The sequence below is a fragment of the Netta rufina genome (genome assembly GCF_964035555.1).
Source record: "Netta rufina genome assembly, chromosome: 15".
Classification (NCBI taxonomy): domain Eukaryota; kingdom Metazoa; phylum Chordata; class Aves; order Anseriformes; family Anatidae; genus Netta; species Netta rufina.
This window is the reverse complement of record NC_140138.1, coordinates 6,245,038-6,258,165: the sequence shown is the minus strand read 5'-3', so window position 1 is coordinate 6,258,165 and position 13,128 is coordinate 6,245,038. Positions and strand designations below refer to the sequence as shown.

The following is a 13,128-nucleotide window of genomic DNA, read 5'->3' as shown; positions in this document are numbered from 1 at the left end:
TAAACCCAAATCTGGTGCAATCCGAAGGCTACAAATAAGGAGGGGTGGCCTGGAGAGGGCTTTTTAAGGCCAAGCAGGAGACCCGGGCTGGCTTTGGGCACGGTCAGCGTAGTGCTGAGCCGGGCAGAGCTCCAGCAGAGCGTGCAGGCAGCGAAGGGGAGCAGGAAACAAATGAAAAGAGGCTGATAGAAAAAAAAAAAAAGAAAAAAAAAAAAAAGAAAAAAAGCTCAGCAGCTGGCTTAAAAGCCAAGTTTTCTTTTCTGTTGTCAGATGTTCTCTGAACATCCAGATGTGCTGGGAGCGGTGTCTGCATGCGGTGTGACTTGCAGAGCCGATTAAGGAGCTGCAGCAATGTTTTTGGAAACCTTTCTGGCCCTGTAGCAGGGATGGTCGTCTTTTTGTGGCAGAGCAAGCTCCTATCGAGTCGGGTATAGCTGGAGGGGCAGCAATGAGCGCATGGGGCTGACGGGGGTGCAAAGGTGCCGGGGGCACGGTGTCTGGCCCTTCTCCCCTCTCCCCTCCCGAGGAAAGCTCTGCTCCTGCCGAGCCGAGCCGTATGGGATCCCCGGTGCCTCCCCCAGCTCCCTGATGGCCCCGTGTCGGTGTGGACAGGACTCCCACCAGCAGCCTGCCTCGGCCGGGCTGGCGGCTTTGGGCCAGGAGCGGGTGCCAGGAGCCGGCCGGGAGCCGCGCGTGCGGCCGCCTGTTTGCTCTGCCCACCGCAGCCTCGGCGCTGGAATGCCGGCCCGGGGCGGGGGCTCCCAGCCCGTCCTCGCTCTGAGCGGCCGCTTTCAAAGCTCCCTCTTTAGGCTAAGCCATCACCTTTCTGTAGGATTAGTTTTTAGAAGTGCAATGTCCATGGGTTTTGAACCGCTCATGGGTTGCTGCTGCTGCTTGCGGTGGTCGCCGTCCGGTGCTGCCATCGCGAGCTGCTGGGTGAGGGGCTTCCTCAGGTGGCTGTGTTAATGCTGCCTCTGAGGTTTTAGGGTAAATTTAAGTCCCAGGCAGCAGCGTGCTGTGTCACCCAACGCGTTCTAGACTCTTCTTACTGGTTTTGAGGGCTTTTTCACCGGGAGCTGGTCTGTCCCTGCTGGTAGCTCAGATGTCCGGAGGGTGCTGAGCCAGGCACCTGGCTGCTTCAGCCAGGCCCTTGGGCAGCCTCCAGCGTGGTGTTCCTTGTCGTGCCAGCCCTCTCGGTGTCTTTCTCACAGCTCTCCAGTTTCTCTGTGCACATGCTCCATGTGGCAGGTCCCTTTGGGCAGCGTGAGCTGCCCATTAGGCAGGACCAGCTCTTCAGCCTCACTCAGGTTCCCGTGACTTACCTCGGTGCTTGTCCTGCTGCTCGGCAGGCTGAGACCTGGCAGAACCTTCCCAAGGGCAGCAGGGAGCAATTTCAGGGCAGGAGCATCTCAGGCTGTGCTTATCAGCACGTGTGGGAACGCAGGCAGGCAGTCTCTGGGCATGTTGCATCGGGGACGTCAGTACTGATTCCCCCTCCTTGTCTCTTTTGGATTTATTGGACTTATTTCTAGGGTCTGCGTGGCATAAAGCAGTGCTGAGGTGCCACCTAGTTTTTTTGGGAGCCCAGTTTAGCCTCAGTCTCTGCCAGAACATGAAGGAAAAGTGGCAGGCCTGGGGGGTGCCAGTACAGCCCTCACTTCCTCAGCAGGTCAGCGCTTCGGACACGTGCAGGGCATCTTTGCTGGACCCCTCTGCTGCCTGCTGGAGACACGGAGCGCCAACAAGGCAACGAGAAACGCCTGGAGCTTCCTTTTCCTTTTCCTCCAGGGCCGCTGGAGGAATAGGGCCCCTCAGGGCTGGGGAATCCCTCACCTCCAGGAAAAACTCCCCTCGTGCAGCTGCCAAGCCTTTGTGCTGCTCCAAGTTTGGGATCGTCACCGCTGGCTTAGCTGAGCCTCAGAAGCTCTTGAGCTTCACTGCGTTTGGGTGCCTGAGGTCTGCAGATCTGCGAGGGAGGGAAGGGTCCATAAATCAGAGAGCTGGGCTCTGGGGCAAACCCACCTCCCACAGGTCCCGTAGGGGCTGGTGCCAGGAGCCCGGTCCTGCTTTGGCCCCGGGCTGTGCCTCGACCCTGGCACGGGGTGAGCAGAGCTCTGGCAGGTCTCACCACTTCGGCTCGAGGGACTTTGACTCAAAGTAGCGCAAATCTCCCCTTCAGCCGGGACTTAAGCCTGCTGTTGAAACCTTGTCATCTCTGACTCTTTAATGCTCTGTTTCTAGCTGCTCGTGCCTCTTCAAAAGGAGCCTGTAACCGGCTACAAACACATTAAGCAAAGCCTTTATTTTGAATACTTCTTGCTGGCCAGGAGAAGGTACCTCCCTGTGGCTGTGGTTTATGTTGGCGTAGTGTGGAGCTAATAGGGACAGGTAGGAGTTAGTGCTAGGACTGTTAACTGCTTCCTAGATCAGCTCTCAGCTGAAAGCAGCAGATCTGTGACTTTTGTAGATCAGCAAACCTAGCTTTACTATTGGAGCCGTAATTCTGGTTTTTAACCATTCTGATAAAGCGTTTTTTCAGCCTGTTTGCAAAGTGAAGAAATGGAGAAGATGGGTGGGTGGTTACAGCTGGAGCTGTCCCAGCCCAGGCATGAAGGAGACGATGGCCCTTGGGATCAGGGGTCCAGGAGCACCGCGGGCTGGTCCCGCATTTCAAATATTGTGCCTGGTTCTTGTCTCCGTCTCCAAAAAGGGGCAGGGGGGCTGGAGGGGGCACAGAACCAGCGATGGAAATGGTCCAGGGGATGGAGCAGCGGCTGGGACCCGGTGGGGACATCACAGTCACACCTCCCCGTGTCTCGTGGTGCTGGCACTGGGAGGTGGTGGTGAAACACCAGGGAATGGTGTGGAATCGCTGAAAGCCTGTGGGAGCAGGCAGCGAGCTGCTGGGCCTCGCAGGGGCAGGGCTGGATGCCAGTGGGTGCTAACGGGGCTGGGCAGGGATGGCCCCTCTCTCCCCAGCTCCGTGGCCGTGGGCACAGGGTCAGAGTGGGTGGACCAGGCAGGGGCTGCTGGTGGTTTTGTCCTCTGCATGCCCTGAGCAATGCTGAGCATCGGTGGCCGCTCGTGCTCTGTCTGCTGGTGCTCATGTACGGGATCATCAAGTCCAGCTGGTGTCTACAGGCACGGATAACAAATTAAAAGTTGTGGCTTTTGAACCCGAAACCGGCAGATGCTTTAACTGGAACTGCTGCATTCCCCGAGTTGTTTTTGTTAGCCTAAAACACCTTTGTTTAAGGTACAAGAGGCCTGACTCACCCAACTCAGAGTGCCACACGAGCTCAGCCCGTACCCAAAAGGCACCTGCAGGAGCGGAGGAGATGCTCAGGTTTCCTCGCCCCCAGTCCGTGATGGGGCAGGCGGGTGAGCTGGTGGGCACTGGGGCTCGGTGACTTTGTCTCCCCATGGCCCCGGGGAGGCACAGCCGAGCTCCGGGGGTCTCAGCCCCACCATCGCCTCCGTGCCGACAGCGTGCTGGGCGCTGCCTGCGTCTGGGCTTGGCCTCCCCTCCCCTCCATCCCACGCAGCTCAGCTCGGAGAGCCTCAGGTGGGGCTGCAGGGGCGTCCTCCTGTGCAAACAGAGCTGGGTTTCTAGAGGGAAGCAAACCAAACCAACCAGCAAGGAAGCTCCCGCTGATGCATGGCTGAGTCAGGAGGCTCCGAGCACCGCGGCTGCGCTCCTTCGTCCCCCTTGCCCTTGGGTGTGAGAGGCGTCCGTGGACGCGAGGTGTGTGCCTCCTCCCGTGCGAGGGGAGGCTCAGCCACTCACTGCAGCCTTGCTGAGATCAGGTTGAGGTGGAGATCACCCTCTGCACCCGGCTGTGCTTGTGGGGGCTGAACGAGTCCGGCACCAGGAGCTGCACTCCCCGAGGCTCCCTCCTGCGCCTCCACCCCGGGCAATGCGCCCAGCGGGGTGAGGGCAGCCTCTGAGTGTGGAGCTGATGCTGCAGCTCCCTTCTCTGCCTCTGACAGCCTGCTTCATCCTGGGCTTGTTCCTCAGCTCGTGGCTGTGGGTCTCAAGTATTTGAAGGTCTCTTGAAATGAGGATTTGCGTTTTTCTTTTAGAGGAAAATGCCTGACTGTCACAGCAGCTCAAGAAGTGGCAGCAGTGGCAGCCTGGGAGGCAGGAACCAAAGGCGCTTTTTTCAAGTCTTTGTTTGGACCATGAAGAATGACTTCGGTGTTGCCCTCAAACCGTGTCCCGCCCTGCTGGAGGTGCTGGGATCACCCTCGGTGTGTCTTGGGAGTGTCCCTGCTCCTCGGGTGTGCCTGCCTTGCCCGCACCCCATGGGCTTCTCCCTCCCCTGCAGCCATCGCCTAATTGTGCAATGTTTCAACTGCGTGGCCTAAACTTGCAGCGTGGAGCAGTTCATTATCACCAAATCCTCTTAATTGGGCCCTCCTACTGGGCAGCCTGTTAATGAGTTTTCCCAGTTATGATAGGAGCTCTTTAAAAAACATTAGAATAAATAAATCCCTGTCAGAAAATCCCTGGACTGTGTTGAAAGAAGTAGCGCGCTCACCGATGTTTCAGGACAAAGCAATGGTTCCGTGCCAGGCAAGTGCCAGTTAACCCCTCTGTGCTGAGCACTTGTGTTTGAGGGAAAGCTGCTGCAGTTTGGTGTCAGTTTAAGAAATCCACTGTCGTTAACCCCAATCTTTGTCATGTGGGAGAGGAGGGTAGGGAGGCAGAACTCGTTAGGAGGTGTTTCCCTCGTTAGGAGCTCACGTGAGCACGTGGATGATGCTCAGAAGGCTTCCTGATAACGCTGCTCTCGTCCTGGCAGGTGAAGGACCTAACCAAGTACCTCGATCCCAGCGGACTTGGAGTCATCAGCTTCGAAGATTTCCATCGGGGGATCAGAGCTATCAGAAATGGAGGTGAGTCTGGTGCCGCGGTGCAGGTGAGGCCAGCAGGATGCCAGGCTCTGCGGCGAAACAGGAGCGAACTGGGCTGGTGTGCTGGGAGGAGAGCGAGGGGGCGGCTGGGTGTGCTGAGTAATAGGGTTGAAAAGGGTGGCACAGGAGTTGTGGTGGTGGCTGCATGCTCTCCTGCTCATCAGGAAAGTCCCTTCCTAAACGTGTGGTGAAAACAGCAAAGCCAAGGAGAGAAAATCCCTTCTGGTTTGGTGTCTGCTCTCCCCTATGGCTCTGTGGGGTTTTGCTGCCCGGGCAGAGGGGTGGCTTGGCTGACCTGCTGCTGGAGATGCCCCTCTGAGTGCTGCAGAGCACGGATCTGCTAACCTCCGGCTGCTGATGCATTAACCTCCCCTCCAGCTGTTTGGAGGATCAGCACATACAGAGGTTTTCTGGCAAGAAGCACGTGAAAGGGGCTTTGAACTCGCTGCCTGGTAGGTAACCTTCACACAGGCCTGTGGCAGCTCTGATGCTGCTCTTGAGGGGCTTGTCACAGCTCCCAGAGCAATAGCTTGGGGAAATGCTGATATCTTCTGGCTGGCTGGTGTTTGAACCGCTTTGCTGAAGAGGGGAGGAAAAAAAAATAAACACAGACTTTTTTTCAATATGGGATTCATCTGTAAGACGAGCGTTGGAGGTTCATTTTGGGGCAAGTGCGTTTTTAAGGACAGGGTGTGAAAAATATTGGAAACATCGTGCCGAGCAGATGTAACTTTACATGTGCAAATTGGAAGCGCCACATTTGCACATTAATCAATTCTGTTTACAGTCAGGCCTGTCTTAAATTTCAGCGTTGCTTTCATGCAGGGATGAACGTGCGCCGTGTTGTCACCCCGGCACGCCGGGCGTGCTTTTGAGCACTGATACAATCAAAGACCAATTATTCCCGTACAGACCAGGTTCGTTTCATGAGTAGAAAAGCCCTGAAAAGCAGAAGCAACTTGTCTTTTTGTTGGCCATCCATCCCTCCTCCTGCTGCCCGGGCTGATTTGTGCACAGCTCTTCCCCGTGCGCTTGGGACTTGTGTCTCGTGGCAGCTCCAGAGCTTTGGTGGCTGCTGTAGCCTGATGGGTGGCCGAGTGCAGTTCTGGTGGTGCAGGAGGCAATGCAGCACGCTATTAATTTGTAATAAATTGCCACTGGAGTAGAGCGTGTTTGTGAAAGCCACGGCTTGTATTTCTCTTCAATAATTCAGTGCTCTAGTATTGCGTTATATTAATTGGATGGAAAAAGCAGATCCGGACAAAGCTTTTAAGATGCTATTTATTAGCCTTGTAAGAGATTGCTACGTATTTATTACAGTGGTTAAGAGCAGCAGAGCTCTCTAATGTTGCACAGCACCGAGCAGCTATGAAAAAACGTGGGACAGGGCACAGAGAGTGTTTCTTCAAGCCTTACCAGCTGAGCAGTTGTTCACGTTGAAATGATCTCGAGGGTTTGTTGCTGCTGTTTAGGTGGTCGATATTGATCTTCCCTTTGTAAAGGCAGCAGAGGCTGTGCTCACTGCTGCGAGTTCCTTTTAACAAGGCTTTATTAATTAGCTTGGCCTTTTTTTTTTTTTGAGCCAGAGAGAGCTCTGTTGCATTTCCTGGTAGACTGTAGCACTTTGGTCCATCCCTGAAGTGAGACCTGCCATAACATGTGTGGTTATTGGGGATTTCTCACTGTCCTTAGCTCTTCCAGGCTTCCCCTGGCCATGGAGCTGCCGAGGGCGATGGCAATCACACGGTGCTGTGGCTAGAATGAAGGAGCAGGGGAGAGGGGTGGCAGCATCCCAAAACTGCGTGATCTAAGTGGTTTCTTCAGACTTTCCCCTTCAAGTTTAGGGCAGAAATGATACCGGCTGCCAAGCATGCAGCTGGGTGAAAACGCCGGGCCTGTGTGCAGGCATGGGCCTGATCTCTGCAGGCATAGGGCTGGGGGGGGATCTCCTCTGTAAGGACCGGGTACGAGGAGCTGCGTGCCAGCTGCTGGGAAGGAGTAAAGAAGGAGTAAGGAGCTGATGGCAGTGAGATGGAGCCTGTTGTTGGAAGTCGACGTGCCAGGCCCAGAGCAGCTCCGGGCTGCGTTTGAGGCAGGAGCTGCTGCAGGGCCGCGTGGCTGGCAGACATGAGAAGTGGGCAGGGTCAGATGTGAACAACAAGGCTGTGTTCACAACGCTCCTTTCTTTGTCAGGATATTTAAGAACCTTTTAAGTTCAAACACCTGTTTTTCTTTTTTTTTTTTTTTTGTTTATTTTTTTTTCCTTCGGAGGCCTCTTGGCATCCAGTAGGATATTTTAAAGTCTCTCTGTAGCAGACCAATGCACTTAAATTCAGTAGCAGAGGTGGACAAATCCTGTAATTAACGCCTGTGCTGTGATCTGAAACATCTGTAAGGCCTGCCTTACAACCAACCCCACGCGGCCCAGGGTGCAGGTTCCCCGCTGCATCCCTTCGGGCTCCGCTCCCCGAACAGAAGGAGCTCTGTGCCGACAGCGCTGAGGCACCGGGGGAGGGCCCGAGGATGGAAACAGTCAAATCCCTTTTCGAATTCTTGAACTGAAAGCTCTTTGGATTCGGGAAGATGGAAAATACCGCGCCGGAGCCAACACCCAAACCTGGAAGCTGCGGCGGAGTTCCTGCCTGCTGCAAGCGCTGGGGCACCGCCCGGGGGACGCTCGGCAGCGCCGGGGTCGTCAGCGGTGCTGGGTTAACGAGCTCGGGGGGGGGAACCCTTGGGGTGAAGGAGGAGTGTGGCCAACCTCAGGTTCCCTTGGGTTCTTGGGGGACTGCACCACCCTCGGCTGCTGAGAGCGGCCCCGGGAGTGCTCTGGCTTCTGCAGCCAGCTTTCCGCACCCTGGGACGGTCGGTGTGGCAGCTGGGTGGCCACCCAGGAATTGCTTCCCCCAAAGAAAACCCTGTACCCAGCCCTCCTGCTGGATGCAGGCTGAGTGTTTCAGCTCAAAGCATGCAGCCAGAGAACTGCACATCAGATTAAAACCAGCTCCTGGCCCTGCAGGCACGGCCCCAGCCGTCTCGGGGACCCCTCTGTGCCTGATGGCACTGGGTGATCCCAGCGGGGATCACGGCTCCAGCTGCCCACGAGGTGCTCAGAGCCTGTGTGGGACTGCTGGCTGACTCACCATGCCTCTGAATTTCCAAAGAGCCAGGCTGGCTGCTGCCCTGGCTCCGCAGAGCGTCTGAAGGTGTGCAGCCTGTTAGGTATCTGGCTGGCTGGCAGCGTAAGCCACCGTGCGGTTTGTGGGTAGCTTCTTTCTTTGTAGGATCTGCATTGCAGATGGCTTTTGCTCCACCAAACGCAAGCTTTCCTTGCACAGAGAGAATTCCAGAAGCCAAAGCGTGCGTTCCCTTGTACGCTTCCAACCCGGTGATTATTTTATGAGGCTGCGTTTGTGTGGCAGTAAGCATGGCAGCATTGCAACAGGCCCCTTCTAGCATCGGAGCACGCTGCTGCCAGCAGGGAGCCCAGGCCCCATTCTCTATTCCAGGCACTTGCTTTTTAAAAGCAGAGCTTTCACCGACACCTAGCAGATGGGGAGGGAGCGAATGTGCACGTTTGATGGCTCGGAGGGGATCTGGCACTGCCGTGAACGCTTCCTACTTCTTGGATCTGCTGATCTCTTTATTCCTGCAGCATTGCTGCAGTCAAGACTTTTCCCGTCGGTGTTGCCTGTTCCTAACCCTGGTCGTGCTGTCCCCGGTTAGGGAGGCAGCTCGTGCGGTGGCTGGAGGTAGAACAGATGCCTCTTTGTGTATGGCTGCCATTCAGAGAACAGGGGCTGCCGTGAATGGGAAATCAAGATTGATTCATGAGCAAGAATAAAATCAAAATTGCTCTGATTAAATCTTCTGCCTTTTTTGCATCGCATCTCGTTCTGCTCTGGCATATGCTGCTTGTTGGGATAAGGAGTTTATGAAGATAAGTGTTAATTCCTCCAATGAAAGGAGCGAAGACTTAAATGTCAGATTAAAATGTATATGTGTACTTAGGAGGGGAGGAAAAAAAAATCCCCCTGCTGTTCTTTGCAGTGAGCCTTTCTTGGAAGAACCAAACTTGGTTTTCTCTTGAAATAGCGGTGCTTGAACACTTGCCATGGAGACTGCTGAGCCTGTCGGTGGAAACCTGTGAGGGCAATCAGTTGAGTTTAACTCCTGGCCCACAGGGGCGTGGATCAGGAGCCCACATCCTCGTCTGATGGAGGTGAGCTGCCTCAGTGGCTCCCTGTGGCTGCAGCAGCCTGAGGTCTCTCCATCCCTGTCCTGCAGGGGCATCGCCAGTGGCAGAGGTCGGGCGTTTCAGCAGGGCACTGAGATGTTCTCCTGTGGCAGGCTGGTCCCCAGGTGGACAGAGCTCCTCATCACGAGGATCTGAGCAGCTGTAAGGGCCAGCTCTCAGCCCTGGAGGCTGCTCCTGGATGGGTTGAGGACAGGGGAGAAAGCCCCAGGGCAGGTGACCCTGGGGTGTTTGCTCAGCCCACATCATGCTGAGGAGAAGAGCCAGTCTGCTGCTCCCAGGAGCCCAAAACACTGCCCAGTGTGTGCAGCTGCTTGGCTGCCTTCACAGAGGGGCTTCCTCAGACGCCTGTTGCCCTCCCCCTTGTTCTCAGACCTCTTGAAACAAGGGGAAAGCTGTACCTGCTTGAGCACCTACTTTCGTTCCCTGCGTGTGATTTTTAATAGCTGCCACTGAGGGAGCTGCAGGCTGTGTGGCTGGAGGGCAAGGATGCTCTGTGTGCCCGGGAGCGGAGATATGAGGTCAGTGCTGGGCGCTTCTGGTGCTCACCCTCTGCTTTGGAACACCATCGTGCCAGAAAGGATGCCTTCAAGCTGCTTCAGCTGGGAGGAAGGATATCTACTTCTGAACAGGAAAAACAGGATGAAAAGCACGACCTGCAGAGTTATTTCTCTCCAGCCTGGTGCCTCGGGCGCTCGGCAAGGCTCGCTCCGAGCACGGAGCTCCCTGCAGCAGCAGGAGCAGAGCTGTGCTGGAGCCGGGTCTGGGACGCTGCTGGGAGGGGGCGCTTCTGGCTCCCGAGGGCTCCCTGGCCCGCGTTCCTCTTCATTGATGTCAGCAATCAGGGATGTGCATTTGTTTTTTGTACCTTGGCAGCTCGGTGAAGGGTTACATCAGGGATGAAGCTGGCCTGCGCCGTGCCTTAGCGGGGAGCGTGTCTTCCCAAAAACAGCCTGGCAGATGACACGCTGCAGTGACCTACTTTCAGGGGAAGCGCAGGAGTTGTAGGAGCTGTGTCCGGAGGCCTGCTCGCAGCTCTGGAACGGGAAGGGCAGGGAGCTGCTCAAACGTGCTGCCACTAACGCTTAGCAGCCCTCAGGGACCCGGAGGATGAGAGATTTGCCCAGGAATCCCTTGCAATTTTCCGGATTCTTTCTTTATGAATGTTTTGGATGCATCCAACAGAGAAATCTTGCTGCATCGAGTCACTGCCACGGGCTGCAGGTCCCAAACCGAAACGAAATCCAAGGGAGCCCTGGTTCGTAGCAGTGCAAAGCTGTGATGCAAAATCCAGGACCAGATGCCCAAAGCAGCACCCCCTGCGTGCACCCCCTTGCTAGGGGCAGCGCTGCTGCACAGCCACACTTCTTGCATGGCCATCCCAGGGGGCATGGGGGGGCTTAGCAGGGACAGCCCCGTGTCCTGGCGGAGTGGAGTGAAGCAGATTTGTGCCTGCTGCTGAACCCTCGGACCATAACCCAAACCTGCAGATGGACGGCCTGTGTTTGGTGCCAGGAAGAACGCTTTTCTCTGGCGAAGGAGAAGGGAAAGAGCTGCGGGGCTGCTTGTTTGCTTGGGAAGGTGGTCAGTACGGGAACAGAAGGGTTTTGTTGGAGTCCTGGAGACGTGGAGATGGAGTCCCGGAGAGGTTCTCGGCGCTCACTTCTATGGAGAAGATGACTATAAAAAAAAAAAAAAGCTGCTTCTGTTAGAAAATAGACTTTTCTCGTTATCCATCTGCCATCTGAATTTCTCCATCATATTTCCCATCTCCGTGCAAAGAGTGTGCTCTTCTGCTCCACAGCTGCTGCTGCTGGGCCCGCCTGTGGCCGGGGAGCCTGTGGCTGAGGAGAGCCAGAGCTGTGGGCACACACATTCCTTCCTCGTTAGGAATCCAGTCATTCTGGTGTCATTAATGAGCGGATAATTACTTACCTAGGACTTTTCCTTCTCGGATAGCACCGCTTGGCTCTGTCCGTGCCTCCTGGTCTGGGGTTGAAGCCTGGTGTGCGTGTGGCAGAGCTGCTGTGCCCCCTGCTCAGAGGCTGGAGTCCTCCTATTGCTTCTCTGCTCCCTCATCTTTGCAAACAGTTTTGTTTCGAATGGAGTTTTATTCCTGCAGTTGGTGATCATGGAGAGCTCGGCAGGACTAACGTGACTGCTTCCACCAGAAAGGCTGCTGGTGAGCTGGTAGGATCTGGGCAGCATCACGTCTGCAACCTCTCAGCCCCTTGGATCCATCCAAGAGGTGTGACACCGCTGGATTTAAGAGGTCTGGCCCTTCCACCACGGGGTCTTCCTAAACTGCCTGCCTTCCCCCGGAGAGAGCGCTCGGATGCAAGTAACGGCGGTGGATTCTCTTCCAGCCACTGAAAAGTTACCAAAACCTTTGAAATCTGGTCCAGTGAGGTTTATTAAAACCTCATCTCCCCGGTAATTAAATGAAGTGCTGGTGCTCCCTGCTGGTGCAGGCGTTGCGGGGTCTGTGGCTCCTGAGGGCTGCCTTCAGCCCCTGGGTTGTCTGCAGCGGCTCCTGCTCCTGCCCCGCACCTTGGGGCATGGAAAAAGGATTAAAAACCTTAAAATCTTATGGGACCCTCCTCCCTTACCTTTTTTGTGTTTGTTTTTACAGAAGCCAGGTTGCACAAAAGCACTTTAAAACCAAACAAACCCAAGCAGCTCTCCTTCACCAACACCTGGCACAGCGCTTGGCTCGCTTTGGGGAGAATTTCTGGCAGCGTTGAGATTTGGGGGGAGGATCATGGAAGGGCTTAAGGAGGTGAGCCTTAAGGAGCATCTTCCAGTTCGGGTGGCTTTTGGGAGCCTCTGCAAGATGGGGGCTCCAAGCACAGTGGGCAATGTGTTTTTTAGCAACACAGCCCTCACTCCCACCTGGGAAAAGCCACCTCGGGAAGAATTCTTGCCCGGGTCTGTGCTTGGATGCCACGAAGCTGATTCTTTCCCTTCTGTTTTAGATAGTATACCCAAACAAAGCCCGAGGGCCGGATCAAAAGGGATGTTTGAGAAATCCCCATGCGCGAGCAGCGACAGCCAAGGAACGCAGGGCTGCTGAGGCGCGTTAGCTGCGTGGGGCTGGGGTGAGGTTGTGTGGGCAACCTCAGTGCTGGTGCTGCTTCCTCGGGGGCCTGAGCATGCCGCTTGGTTATTCCCTTCATGTAACTTTTGTGGTGAAATTGGTGTCCCTTTGGTGGGAGCTCTCAGCCCTGGAGGAGCTACAGGGGAAGCAGATTTGCTGCTTTACGCCCAAGTCGTGTGCGGGGAGGTGGTGCTCGGGGGGATGAGGTTGGAGGTGTCAGTGCTTCTCCTTGGGAAAGGCTGCTGGCCTTCGGTGGTGCTCCTGGTGGTGGCAGGAGATGTACACGGAGGGCAGAGTAGCTTCTGCTGCTTTTGGCTCTGCTCAGTGCTACCATTTTGCACATGAGCATCAGGTTTGGAGCGTGCTCGTGCATAGCTTAGGTGCTCGCTGCCTCTCTTCTACCACCTCGTTTTCAAGCAGCGTGCCTGCTAAGGGAGCCCAGGCTGTGTCGGCTGCCCTCTCATAAGGCGACCCTAACTCCAGACTGCCTTTTTGGGGTCTGTTCTGTGCAGGTCCCTCACCTCAGTGCCGTGCTGGCTGATTCTGGTCTGCTGGCTGCACGTCATCCAGGCTCTTGGAATCGCTTTGAGTTTGTGGCTCTGTGGCTTGCAGCAGTATGTGCAGTGTGTGTTGGCAGATGACTTAAATACTTCTGAAAGGCTCTGTTTTTCTAGGTCGTTCCTATATGAAGTCGATAAAACTGGCTCTGTTTCTGACCTGCGTGTCACTCCTGTACCCACAGCTCTTCATTCAAGGTGCCTTTTCACTGAAATGCTGCCTTTTGAAAGCAGTTTTTAGAATCTATTTCAGGAGCCCTCTGTGCCCCGTGACTTCTTTTCCTGTAGCTCCACGCTGTGCT

General features: G+C 55.5%; 1 protein-coding gene across 1 annotated transcript in view; it reads left to right on the top strand.

Annotated features, from left to right (window-relative positions):
• RAB11FIP3 (RAB11 family interacting protein 3) overlaps positions 1-13,128 on the top strand; it is a gene marked incomplete at its 5' end in the record, with an annotated part of 62,739 nt that overhangs the window by 11,450 nt on the left and 38,161 nt on the right. The window contains one exon of the mRNA XM_084296152.1: positions 4,806-4,899. Coding sequence (XP_084152278.1) covers positions 4,806-4,899 — 94 coding nt within the window. The remainder of the gene's footprint in view (positions 1-4,805; positions 4,900-13,128) is intronic.